Source organism: Malus domestica, chromosome 02 (genome assembly GCF_042453785.1).
Source record: "Malus domestica chromosome 02, GDT2T_hap1".
Taxonomy (NCBI): Eukaryota; Viridiplantae; Streptophyta; class Magnoliopsida; order Rosales; family Rosaceae; genus Malus; species Malus domestica.
In genome coordinates, this window is record NC_091662.1 from 5303181 (window position 1) to 5316679 (window position 13499).

A 13499-nucleotide genomic window follows, 5' to 3' on the forward strand; every position below is an offset into this window, starting at 1 on the left:
AAGAATGAGACTAAAATATAGAAATCTCCTACTGTGGTAAAATGTCATACAAAATAACATGGTCAAACAAACGTACCCAAATTTTTCTCTCAAAATACTAAACGTTACCCACTATAGACTTGATTTTTTTTCATAGGAAATTAATAGAACTTATGATGTGTTTCCAATGCATACAAGCACCACAACTATTATCCAAGAATTAAACGGAGTATATCCCAAATATGAGATGGTTTAAATCATTTGCTTGTTTTGTGAAACGAACGGAGCTTCTCTTGACATCCAATATGCATCGGTGTACAGTATATACATAGAACATGCAGTGTGAAACCAAAAGGGATTCATAACCTCGTTTACCAATCATAGAAAGAAACAGTTCATGTGCCACACTCTAAGTGGAAGCCCTGCAAACTAGTTTTTTTTTTTTTTTTTTTTTTAATCTTGGCCACAAGAATTTTAACGCCAACTTTTCTCTATTCATTTGTGATACCCAACAACATAAAAAAAATTTAAAAATGGAGGAATCAAGGCTGAATGTGAATATTAGGTAAGAAATCAAGATTTATTTGAGGAGGAGGAGGACGTCAATGGGTACTCTGTTTTCACGTCGAATTTCAAGAATGTTGAGAATCAATTGTTCAGGACTTGTAGCTCACGTGTGGTTACAAGCATCTAGTTATGCACTCAGAAGTTTTGGGTTCGAATCTCCCTTCAAAACATCACTTGTAAAAAAAAAATTCAAAAAACAGAACTTGGGTCTTTTGATTTGGATCTTTTAGAGGTGTTTTGAGATTAAAACCAACAATTTGGACTCTGAAATGATAGATTGAATCTTAGGGCCCAAAACTGTGATAGTTTAGACTTTTTGTTACCCCAATATTTGGACTGGGCTTATGTAACATGGGTAGGCCTAATACATAACAGAATAATCTGGTATTAGTTTCTTTTACTAATTAATAAAGTGTTGACAAGCAATTACCATAGAGTTGCTCAACGGTTAGAGACGAATTTTATGACTGTATTTTCGATTCTTGGTGTTAGTGAGTCATGATGGTGATCAGGAGGAGGCTGAAATGTCTTTATAAGTGATCAAGTTTCCTAAAAAAATGAATTGTCACCAACTGGTTTTTTTTATTAAAAAAAGAAGAAAAAAGAGTAATAAAATCTTGACCGGCAACCAGTCCAAATTGCAATAAACTAGTCACTCAATCAGTAGTTTTGAAGATAGGGAACAGATGGGAACTGCTGCCACTTTAAAATATTCATCTTACAAATAAATCCAAAAGGGTGACGTTGGATCGGGGCACATCAGAACCCAGAAAGAAACACCCCCCAACCCAACAACTACACACACATACATATTTGTCACTTTCATCCACAACAAAATCAAACCATATGCTGCCCTTTTTCACACCACCACCAGTTCACACCACTCACGGGCATACTCTCCCAAGCAGGAGTGACACTGACGAGCATTCCATTGTGCCAGTATTTCAAATTTCTCACATAATAGCACAATATCGAAGTAGAAGTGACACCGACGAGAATTCTATTGTGTCGGTATTTCAAATTTTCTCACATGAAAACACAATATTGAAGCAAGAGTGACACTGACGGGAATCCCATTATGCCGGTATTTCAAATTTTCTCACATGAAAGCACAATATCGAAGCAGGAGTGACAATTACGGGAATCTCATTGTGCCAGTATTTCAAATTTTATCACATGACAACACAATATCAAAGCAAGAGTGACACTAATAGAAATCTTATTGTGCCGGTATTTCAAATGTTCTCACATGACATCACAATATCGAACCAAGACTGACATTGGATGAGAATCCCATTGTGCTGGTATTCATGACATCACAATATCGAACCAAGAGTGACATTGGATGAGAATCCCATTGTGCTGGTATTTCAAATGTTCTCACATGACAACACAATATCGAAGCAGGAGTGACACTAATGAAGAATCTCATTATGCCGATGTTTCAAATTTCCTCACATGACAACACAATATCGATTTGAGACGTCGACAGAAGGATATACCAAATGTGAACAAGCGACTCCTTCATATGTGAACGCAGTTAATGTGACACCTACCATTGCATCCGAAAACCATGGCTTTGTGAGTGCTGATCTATAGCCGGACGTCTGGCAGAAGATGAGGACTTCACTTTCTTTTACCTCCGGAGACAAAATGGATTTTGTGTTGATCACCTCTGCGAAATGGGGCCAACTACTCTGGTATTAAAGAGATGCAACCCTACCTAGCTTAGCTACCCTTCATGCATGGTTGAAGCGGACTAGGGTTATCTTCCCTCTTCTTTCTATCTTCTTCCATTCCTTCTTCTCACACTTTCTATTTTGTCTTTCTTTTTCTAAAAAAAAATAATAATATAAGATGTTGACGTGGTTTAACCGTGACCGTTCAAATGGGAGAGAAAGGAATGGGAGTGAGCAAAAGAGAGGAGATAATCCTTCTCTGGGTGAAGCTTCCTATTTACCGTCTTTGTTCTATTGCCCTATTTGGAAGTGCATACCTACCTTGAAATTGTCTCATTATGAAATCTAAGAAGTTCAGTTAAGAAAAATTATATGAGACCAAATGTAATGATTGGGCTTACGATTTAGGGAGTTTTAATCAAACACTCTAGGTATTGTTCACTTTAACAAAAAAGCCACACTTTTACTCTAAAAAGTCAATCCTGGTATCATTCACTTACAACACCTTTTGCCATTTTTGTTAAAACTCAAAGTTTTCAAGTCATTTTCATTAGTTTTCCTTTCACACACCCCGACTCGAAATGTCCACTAGGATTTCGAATCGAGTTGTGCTAGCCGATACCTAGAAGGTGACGAACCCATAAAGTGTAGTGATGTGGAAAATGTGAGTAAATTTAAACCTAAAAGTGCCTAAGTATAAAAGTGCTATGTGAGCGGGAATGAACCCATTTTACATGTGATGTCAGAGCATAAGTACAGTACAGTAAAATAGGGTGAGAATTAATTATACCATCGATTTGTCTACACCAATATTTGCCAAGAATCCTCGTTGATATGAAAGCTCAGCTACTAAAACCTAGGGGGGCGAAAAATAAGGGTGAGTGGCTTGAAAATAAAGTTTTATAAAAACCTTTCTGAAAACATTGTAACCCCTCGCCGTAAAACAAGTATAGTTTCCAAAATATACATACTGCGTATAGTATGAAAATACCTACCGTAGCCTACAAAATCACAAGATTGCCATACGTCGCAATATTGCGTAATTGAACATATAACAACCAATAACACATAATCTCACATAAGCAAAAATATCATATCGGGTGCTAGTCAATATCACACTATTCATGACCATAAATATAATTAAGGCATCCCCTTATAATAAGCTTACATGTGCATCCCGTAGAATTATCTCATCATTTCCCAACAATAAGGCATTCTTATAAACGTAAGTTTAATCATGACAATCACGTAGAGAATTTATTTATAAATGTATATATGGAAACTAACCAATATATATATCAAAGAAAATACCTACTTAGATCATGTCGTCGAATCGAACCCGTCTCGTAGCATCGAGAGTTATTGCAATCCGTTTCGCCTAGAAACGAAACCATTTAGGTAAAGATAATGTGCTAATGAAATTACACGTTTTCGTACAAAATATGGCTAATAAAGGAACTATCATACAACGGTCGAACTTCAGAAAACGGACGACGAATTCGGAATCAACGCGTCGAAATACGCTAAAGAGGGTCCAAAACCCTACACAAGTCAATCTAGGACATCCACCTATGGATTTCCGATCTGTAACTTTCCAAAATCCACACTCTGCTTCTAGAACAACATACTAAAACTTCTTTAAGATCCAACAGTCGGATCTCCGCCAATCACAAATTCAAATAGCGATCAAAGTTGGATTTTACAATCTTTAGAAATTCAATTAGGGAAGATTCGTATGTTGGATTCCCAATCCGTAAGTTCCTAATGTCCAAAAATATTATGTACTATCATGCATTAAAGTTTGATGCCGATCCAACGGTCAGATCGTTCATTCATATAATAACCAAGTGGCGACCAACTAAGCGGTCCATTACGAAACTATATTCAAAACATCAGGATTTCACTAAACGGATGTCAATTATAAAATCAGGGCATCAAATTAGCCTAGGATGGTCAGGTGGGGTCTTGATCAATGCGCCGCCGCACCCGGCAGCCAATCGCCCCAACACGTTAGAAAGTTCAACTATTTCCAAAATTTACCAAATTTCACGGAAATGTAGATTTCAATGAGTGGAGCAAGTTTCATACATGTGGCCAAGCCTAATTTGGTCGGGAAAAATCCCAATTTCCCTCGAATTCGCCAGAAACCCTAGAAATAGGTGGCTTCAATCCATCACCTCCGGTGCTCCGCCGCCCCTATAGTTGTTTGGGCTTTGTTCCTTACCTCACGAGAAGTGGTTTGATGGTGGTGGTTGACTGTACTACCTTGAAAAATGGCAAAATTTAACCGTACACCCCAAGAACTCGCTGGTGAGTTCATCATGAATTCAAGGCCAATTTAACTCAGTTTTGATGAAATTGGAAGAGGAAGGGGTGCTAGGTCAATTTCAGGTGGTGTATGGCTTCTAATCGCCAGAGAAATCATCTAAAAAGGTGTCGAAAATCATGGCTACCACCAGGTCGGGCCGCGGGTCAAGGGATGACCCGGTTTGGCTTGGTTGTTCCCCTCTCCTGGTTCCTCCCATTTTTCCCCTCTCCTTTCTCTCCTTCATTTTTTCTCCATTGGTCACTATCCTTCCTCTATCCTCTCTCGATTCGGCCAACCTCTCTTCTTCTTTTTTCCTCATGTTCTTTCTTCTTCTAATTGGCCTCCCACTTCATCATTTATTTCTGATTGGGCAGCCCCCAATCCCTTTTTTTTTTCAATCCCAGCCATCCATCTCTTTCCTTTCTCCATCACAGCCATCCACGTGGCACTTCCAGATTATGGTCAAATTACCATTTCGCCCATTACTTCGTTTGTTAATAACTCATTTATTATAGCTCCAAATTACGTTCCGTTTGCGTCTACGTGTTCGTATCGTTGAGTACTTCAAGAATACGGTAAAATAGTAGCTTGTACATGTCACGAAGAGATGGCCAATAAAAGTCAACAATCTCACCTCTAAGCATTTTTGTCAATTCACTCATTTAAAGTTAATAAAATTTTAAAGTTAGGGACGGGTTGTCACATCCTTACGATTTAAGCTTTAAATTCCCTCAATACTTTTCTAATAATTGGGTTAAAATAAGTTTTGGGGAGAAAAAAATGATTTCGGGCCAGATTATCCCCACAGTTGAAGTCTGGGATAAGCAGGCCCCAACTTGTGCGTGTGTACGCGCCCATTTTTGGCCCACCAGTAACCCATTGACACGCCCCAATTGCTCGCACACGAATGAACTGCAGTAGCTTGGACTCAACGCCAACAACTTTGTCTGTAATGTGGTGCATATGTGTATGAACTTGTGTTTAAGAATCAGATAGGTTGTGTAATATTTTATTATTTATCGGAATTTAAATATTTTAAAGTTAAAATAAACACAAAAATAAATTAAAATAATCTACATAATTTTTCTAAAATTTTATGCCACACCATTATACACGGTTAACAAAAACTTTTAAGGAGTGAAATATTGCTTCTTTTTCAATTTGAATTACAAGCGTTGACTATAAGATTATTTGAAATGCAACTCATAGTCAATTAGGCAAATCGACGTCTAAATACGTGTTACACTCTTTACTCATAGGATATTAAATCAAAATAAAAAAAAGCTTAATTGACTTCGAGATTAACTTAAGCAAATAAAGAAAAACATATTACTAATTCCTTAACAATTTTCTTGGTCATGCATCTAATTAATTATTATTCCTACGGTCATGCATCTAATTAATTATTAGGGTAAATCTCAGATTACTACCTTCAAGTTTCATGATTTTCAACATTTGGTACATAAAGTTTTTTTTCGCCCCAGAGTTATACCTAAAGTGTTAATTTTAGGACAGTCTCATATATTCGTTATTCTGGTTGTTAAGTCTCCCGTTAACTGATGACGTGAATTTCATGTTCACAGTGACTTGGCGCTGCATGTCATTAAGGGGTCCACATGGAAATTAAAAATTAAAAAAAAAAAATTTGGTCGTCTTCTACCTCCGTCGACCTTCCCTTCCTCCCTTATCCCTCCATTTTCTCATCTGCACCAACCCACCAAACCCTCCTCTCATCTCCTCTTCGACTCGTCATACATCCACCCTTCCTTCTGACGACACACGACTGAAGATGGAAGGGGAAGGGTGGATTTGCAGGGAATGAGAGGAGGATTGGGTGGGTGCATATAAGAGAAGGAAGGGAGGGAATGAGGGTCGGGGGATGGGATGAGGTAGGAGACGATTTTTTTTTTAATTATTTATAATAATTATTATTATATTATTTATAATTTGTTTAATCCACGTGGCTCCCAATTATTGTCTACGTGGGCACCACGTCACCAGTTAACGATTGATTTAACAACAACCTTAACGGAGGTATGAAAGTGTCCCAAAATTATGACTTTAGATACCACTCTGGGATGAAAAAAACATAATGCATCAAATGTTGAAAATCAAGTAACTTTAGGATAGTAAACTGAAATTAACCCTAATTATTATTCCTACCAAAGGGCTATAAATTAACCTTTCTTTTCCTTTACTTTGTTTATTCTATAAAAAGGAGCAATTTGTGACTTTGTTCCCGTAGTCCATCTTTTTGTGACATAAAAAACTCATGGAGGTTTTGTAGTTTCCTTTAGCCATCATGTGATTCACCAATGCCAAGAATCACCCCATTATGTGTCGTGCAAAATACGAACTTGAAAATTCGTCCTTAACAATTGGGTCTCCATGGTGTTTAACTTACAACCAGTGTTTGAAATATCCTAGATATTCTCGATATTTTTCACGGAAATATCCAAAAATTTAGGAAAGATATGAAAGGAGGGATATTTCCGGAAATCAGTCAATTTCCTCGATATTTTTTATATTTTCAGGAAAATCCAGTGTTTGCAGACAATTTGCAAAACGTTTGCAAGAAATATCCATGAGCCTATGCATTCTTTATTTTTTTAATTTCTTTCTTTATAGTATTAGTTTATTTCAATAAAACTTGTGCTGTTTTCATGACAAAAATTTCAATTAAGTTATGTATAATTTATTCTTCCTAGTGAAATGCTTTATTTATTTATTACTTGTCATTATAAGGATAATTTTCTTTTCACATATCACATACTTTTGTGGTTTACAAAGTATCTAATCATTAATTCTTGATTCATACGTGTGTTGTGATTTTATATGACTTCCCTAAACAATATTTTTAAATTTCCATGTTTTTGAGCAAATTTCTATCATTTCTATCAAAGACAATCGATATACGATACATCTATTATTATTTCCACAAATTTTTACCTATCAATATTTCCACCGATAACGATATTTTAAAGACGGTTTAAAACTTCAAGACTTGTCCATTTTAAGATTACCCACAGGTTTCCGTCAGACGCGAAACCTTGAGGGGGTTTAACGTAATAAACTCAAACGCCAGCCCCAATTATAACCACCACAACCTCCATTCCCAGATTTTGACTATATAAAGATTTCCAATTTCAGTTACCAGAAATTATTCGCACACTAAATCCGATTGCTTGGCATCTAAGTTAACAGTGCACACTCCCTCTCTCTCTAACTCCCCAAATTTAGAAACCCACCTCTCTATTCCCCCTAATTTTCGTTTTCCCACCCCCAAAAAAACCCTAATTTCCCTTCCGGATCGGCCCCAATTTGCCAGTGTTTGGCAATTCCGCTCCTTGATCCCCAAGTATGTAAATTTCTTTTTCGTCTTTTTTTTTTTCCGGAAGTTTATGTCCCAATTTGCGAAATTAGGGATTCGGAAATTTGAAATCCGGAATCTTTTGGGGATTTGATTACCTTTTGTGTTTTCTCATTAAATTGGGATCTGGTGGTTAGGGTTATTTGTTGTCTGTGCGGAATGAAGATCGAGGAGTTGGAGGCGGAGGGGGATTGCGGCGTTCGGAACGACGCCGTTTCCGGGCGGCAGGTAGTTAGGGTTGACGAAGCCAAGAGAGCGCTTGTTGGAGCCGGTGCGCGGATCCTTTTTTACCCGACCCTGTTGTATAATGTGCTTCGGAACAAGATGGAGGCTGAGTTCAGATGGTGGGACGAAGTTGACCAGGTTTTTCTCTTTCGAATTTTGTCAATTTATTTGCTTCTCTGAATTGGGTTAGTTAATCCTCTGTTTGTTGACTTAGAAAGCGTATAAAATTTGATTTTTTTTTAAATTTTTTTTTGCGGATTTTATTTTTTATTTTTGTTATGTAGCTACGATTTGTTTGGTTTCTGGGAAAATTGGTTTCGAGAGAGGAAACTAGTTTTTGGGATTTATCAATTTTGTAAGAATTTTGTTTTGTGATTCCAATCGAAGATATGTGGCTTCATATAGGGATTAATTGTTTTCCTAGAGTCAGTTTTCTCACTTTCTTGGCAATCAATTGGAATTTGAATGATGGATAAATATTAAGAAATTGAAATTTTCATGTTTTCAGGACTTTAGACAGAAATAGGTACTCGTTTTTTTTTGTTGGAAACTAAATGGGTACTTGTTGCTATAATACATATTTGAACATCTCTGGTTAAATTTCTAATATTGTATTGGAACAGGCCGAGTATATCATATGTATGAATATCATCTAGGTTTTGTTGTGAGAGATGTACTTGTTTGGGTAGAATGTATTTCTTTGCTCATTTTGTGGTGTTTAATGGATACGTGGTGTTGTTCTTTCAGTTTGTTCTGCTTGGTGCGGTTCCATTTCCCAAAGATGTTCCCCAGTTGAAGCGGCTGGGTGTTGGTGGTGTGATCACTCTCAATGAACCTTACGAAACTTTGGTTCCAACATCCTTGTATCGTGTGCGTGACTGCTCTGCATATATATATATGTTCTTGGCTTTTGTTTTTGGATAATATAAGTAACAATATCATTATTTCAAGTTTTTTTTCCTCCAACAGAAATATGTTTTTAAAATATCTAAAAATGGGCAAGTTTGAATTCACCGTTATGTGTTTTAAATTTTTAATATATGAGAAGAGGAACCTAAAGATTAAGATTTGAAATTAGAATGATTGTTTCTATTTGTTTTCAGAAGCTTTATTATCCTCCCAATAAGACGAGTGAAATCCATTTAAATCTTGTCTATTTGGATCCTACTTATTCGTTTAAGATGTTTGATGGTTTTCAGGCCCATGGAATTGACCATCTAGTAATCCCCACGCGAGATTATCTTTTTGCCCCTTCATTTGTTGATATCAACAGAGCTGTAGAATTCATTCACAGTAAGTGATCCTTTTGTACTTCAAGATTTTGCTAGTCTGTAATTTATTAGCTTTCATTGGTAGAGTTGTTAACTTAATTCTGTAACCTTGGTTTCCCGAACACAGAGAATGCATCGTGTGGTGAAACTACTTACGTGCACTGTAAAGCTGGTCGGGGAAGGAGCACAACTATCGTGCTTTGCTATTTGGTAACAATCTCCTGCTTTCAAAATTTAGCTGGTTGCGTTAACTGAAGAGTTACTGATGATGACCCCTTTTCAACCTTTAGGACATCATAGGATTGAATTGATTTACTTTCTGTAGGTGAAATACAAGAACATGATACCATCTGCAGCCCTGGACTATGTTCGGTCTAGAAGACCTCGTGTGCTGCTAGCCCCCTCACAATGGAAGGTATGTATTGTAGTTATCTCTTATATTTATGCATTTTGTTATTATCTGCAATCTTCTATCATTTAAAACATTTGATCGTTGCCAACTGGTTTTATTATTTCCCATTCCCATAACCTCAATCACCATTTTTTGCTGTTTCTTGGCAGGCTGTTCAAGAATACAGCAGATGCGGACCAACTACCACAGCATGTTCTCCCTCAGGAGATGCAGTTTTAATTACCAAAGCTGATCTTGAAGGGTACCATGGAACTTACGACGACACTGCTCGTAAGCAGTTGGCAATTGTTTCTAAAATGGTGAAAGCCAGCCCCATGATAGCTAGGTTATCGTTCCTTTTTGCATCCTTGAAAGTCACCGGAAATTGTGGACCAGTCACGAGGCAGTTGCCTGTGCCGGAACCACGTGCTTGCTGAGCTCTCGCACACATCATGCAAGTGTCAAGCGTTGTTTGCTTGTAGAGAAGAGCATGAATAAATAGAAGTTTTATGAAGCGCCGGTGTTTCAGGCTGCATCATGTTTACGAGAGGGAGAAAGGTAAATGAAGAAATCAAAGAAAAACGAAAAAAAAGGTTTCGGCAGCTTTCTTCAAGGTTGTGTATACTGTATAGCACTATGGCAATGGCTGAGGAATGTATTGGAGCTTCTACATGTACATTACAGCGCATCAATTTTTCTTCCTTTTTTATTGTCATTTTCTTCTGTGTTAGTGTTCCTAGTTTGTACCCATGGCACACTATGTAGTGCTGCTGCACTGCATTTAAAGGACCAATATTTTGCTTTTTAACCTTTGTTGCTGTGGGTAGATTATATTTTTATTTGCTTTAGCTGCTTATGTCAACCGTGTAAGAGGCTGCAAATTTTTAGAAGGTTTCTGTCTCTGTTATACGTCGGCTGATGTCTATGTTCTGAATGGCGGCAGGTCTTTGGGAGGGTGAGGTGCCATAAACTATGGTATGGAGACAAACTTTTGTCCGACCGGCTGTATATGGAGAATGACTTACATACGGAGAATGATTTACACAAAACAGGTTCATTATTACTATGGCGTTCCGTTCAAAAATAAAACAATCACTTGTATGTGGGACCAAATACAGGGGGCGTGTTAGTAAGGCTGCATGCCACGTGGTCTTTGAGGAAGCTAGAATTTGCCATAGATGGGTTACAAAAGTTATCTTCTACTTGGTCATAAGAAGTGTCATACGGATGATATGGTCCTGCATTCAACCTAAGATTTTCCTCTATTTGAATGCAATGGCCAACTATTGTAGTTGTAGAGTTGGACCATGTTGGTCTTTTTACACAGAATGAGTGGCTTGTCTGTCCGGCTACATTTTATTAATAGATTGTTTGGGTTAATTTGTAGTGATTTATTGTGTGATTTATCAATTCTAGGCCCATTAGAGTCATCCATTAAAGCCCTTCTTCACTAACAAGGGCCCCATACTCTATTTTGTATGTGCCCAAACCAACAAAATTCTGATCCCATACCAAAAAATTTCCAAACCAATAATACCAAAATCTTTGGGAATACTTATGTAAAAGCACTTCAGCTTATAAGCAATACTGTTATAGATACGTTAAAAAATTTAACTTCCAAGTGCTTCCAAGAAGTACGATATATGGAAATTCAAAAATGGTTTTTAACTTTTGTTATCAAACGTTGTTAGGAGGGATTACTTATTCTAAATACACTTCCATACATACCCTTAGAATTATATACTAGTTCGTTTTTCATTGCAGTTTGTAATTTATGCTACATATTAATGCATCTCTTCTTTAGCTAGTTGCTTAACTTTCAAAAGAGGCATATGATTGATTTCGAACTCTTTTCCACTACATGTACATGTTTTCCTTCCAATCGTTGTTTGCATACGAGAGATTTTTTTCAGTGTGCCAGAATACTGAGTGATACACTGTATGTTATTATACAAATTAAAAGATACTCATAAAATAACATGTGTACAAACTTGTGTTCCAAATACATTGAAAAATTTATCCTTACCGATGGTCTTACATACGTATAACCACTCAACGTTTGGCAGTTTATATGTAGTGACTCTTTTCTCATTCTTATCCAAACCCTATCCTAGCATATATACAATTATTTTATTATTATTATTAGAACATTGTTTTTTAAACATGGATAAGGCCTACATATTCTGTTAATTGTCCAATAGGACACTCATTTCATCTACCCAATTCGTCCGTACAACTTGCATATGGAATATGTATATACTTATTCACACATTTCAAATTACTTCTTTCAAATCTTTTTAATTTTTTAATTTTTAATATTTTTTACACACCACTAGCATTTGATAGAAAAATATTAAAAAATAAGAGGATATGAAAGAAGTAATTTAAGATATGTGAATATAATCTTCATGTACTTATAAAAACCTGTCTAGCTTAAGCTGATGTGATGTAATTGGGCCCTCATTTGCTTTTCAAAGAAAGCTCCTTTGCAACTTTAGCCGGCACGGCCGGCTTCTGTAGCTTTTCTATAGGTATATATACACACACAAATGTCTGGTGTTTATATCTGATACCATATTTACAACATGGTTGCAGAGCTTTTACGTAAATTAACAAACCATATTTGTGTTGTTACTCCTTTCATCACAATTCTAATATCCATATTTGTATTGTTTATATATGATACCATATTCACAACATGATGGAATGCTATCCTAATATATAAATTAATATGAAAAAAAAGTTAGAGCATTGTACTTCACGTAGTTAAGATGATTATTCTGTATTCAAATTTTCCTAGGAAAATTAATGAAAATGACTTGAAAACTTTGAGTTTTAACGATAAGGACAAAATAAAGGGTAAAGTGAATATTACCAGAATTGACTTTTTAGTGTAAAAATGTGGTTTTTCGTTAAAATGAATAATACCGGAAGCTTTTCGTTAAAGTTCCAATTTTCCTACCCAATACCGTATTTATCAAACAAAACGAAGGTAAAATTACGATAAAAAGTTGTCATTAAATCCTCAAGATATAAAGAGTATGTAGTTGCTTAAGAGCTGCACCCATGCACAATATGCTTACCAAACCCTCCATACTAAAGATAGTCTTGAAGATCGACCCCAAATGATAAGGATATATATGAGCCTAGCCGCAGTAGTGGACCATATACATGTGTGTCTCTGTGTGCGTGTTTTATATGAAAACTGAAAAGCAAATCAAAAGAGGTGGTGGGTTGTTGAAGAATATATCCCAAAAAGTGTGAGTTTGGCCATGTTGTGATATTCGTCCTTGCACTACCTACCACCCATAATTCTTTCTGCAACTTCTTTATGGACCAAATCTCTATACAACAAGAAATACCAATATATATACTTGCTACTGCTAACCCTACCAGTGCTTATTAAACTCCAATAATTAGATACTAATCTCAGTTTCTTACCCATCTATCTCTACCCAAAAGATTAAAGCATCCAAAAGCTTCCACAAAGCGAAAGAATTGAATATCACCTTTTGAGGTTGATGTTGAACAAGACACACACACACGCATACATGTATTTCCTTTTTTTTTTTATTCCATTTTTATATTTGCATGTGGAAAGAGACACTTCCTTCTATTCACATATAGTCCATTTTGTTAGTGTGTTTTTTTTACTGATATATAAACGAACCCTAGCACTACACAGCACAGTGCTGAATTCCAGCTGCAA

The 13499-nt window shown here is 36.4% G+C and overlaps 1 protein-coding gene across 1 annotated transcript; it reads left to right on the forward strand.

The window, feature by feature from the left end:
* Positions 1 to 7554: 7554 nt before the first annotated feature.
* Positions 7555 to 10598, forward strand: LOC103449848 (phosphatidylglycerophosphate phosphatase PTPMT2-like). Its single transcript, XM_008389171.4, has 7 exons — positions 7555 to 7891; positions 8041 to 8266; positions 8876 to 8998; positions 9328 to 9421; positions 9527 to 9609; positions 9725 to 9814; positions 9961 to 10598. The coding sequence occupies exons 2-7, from the start codon at positions 8063 to 8065 to the stop codon at positions 10225 to 10227; spliced, it is 861 nt and encodes a 286-aa protein (XP_008387393.1). The 5' UTR covers positions 7555 to 7891; positions 8041 to 8062; the 3' UTR covers positions 10228 to 10598.
* Positions 10599 to 13499: the final 2901 nt, after the last annotated feature.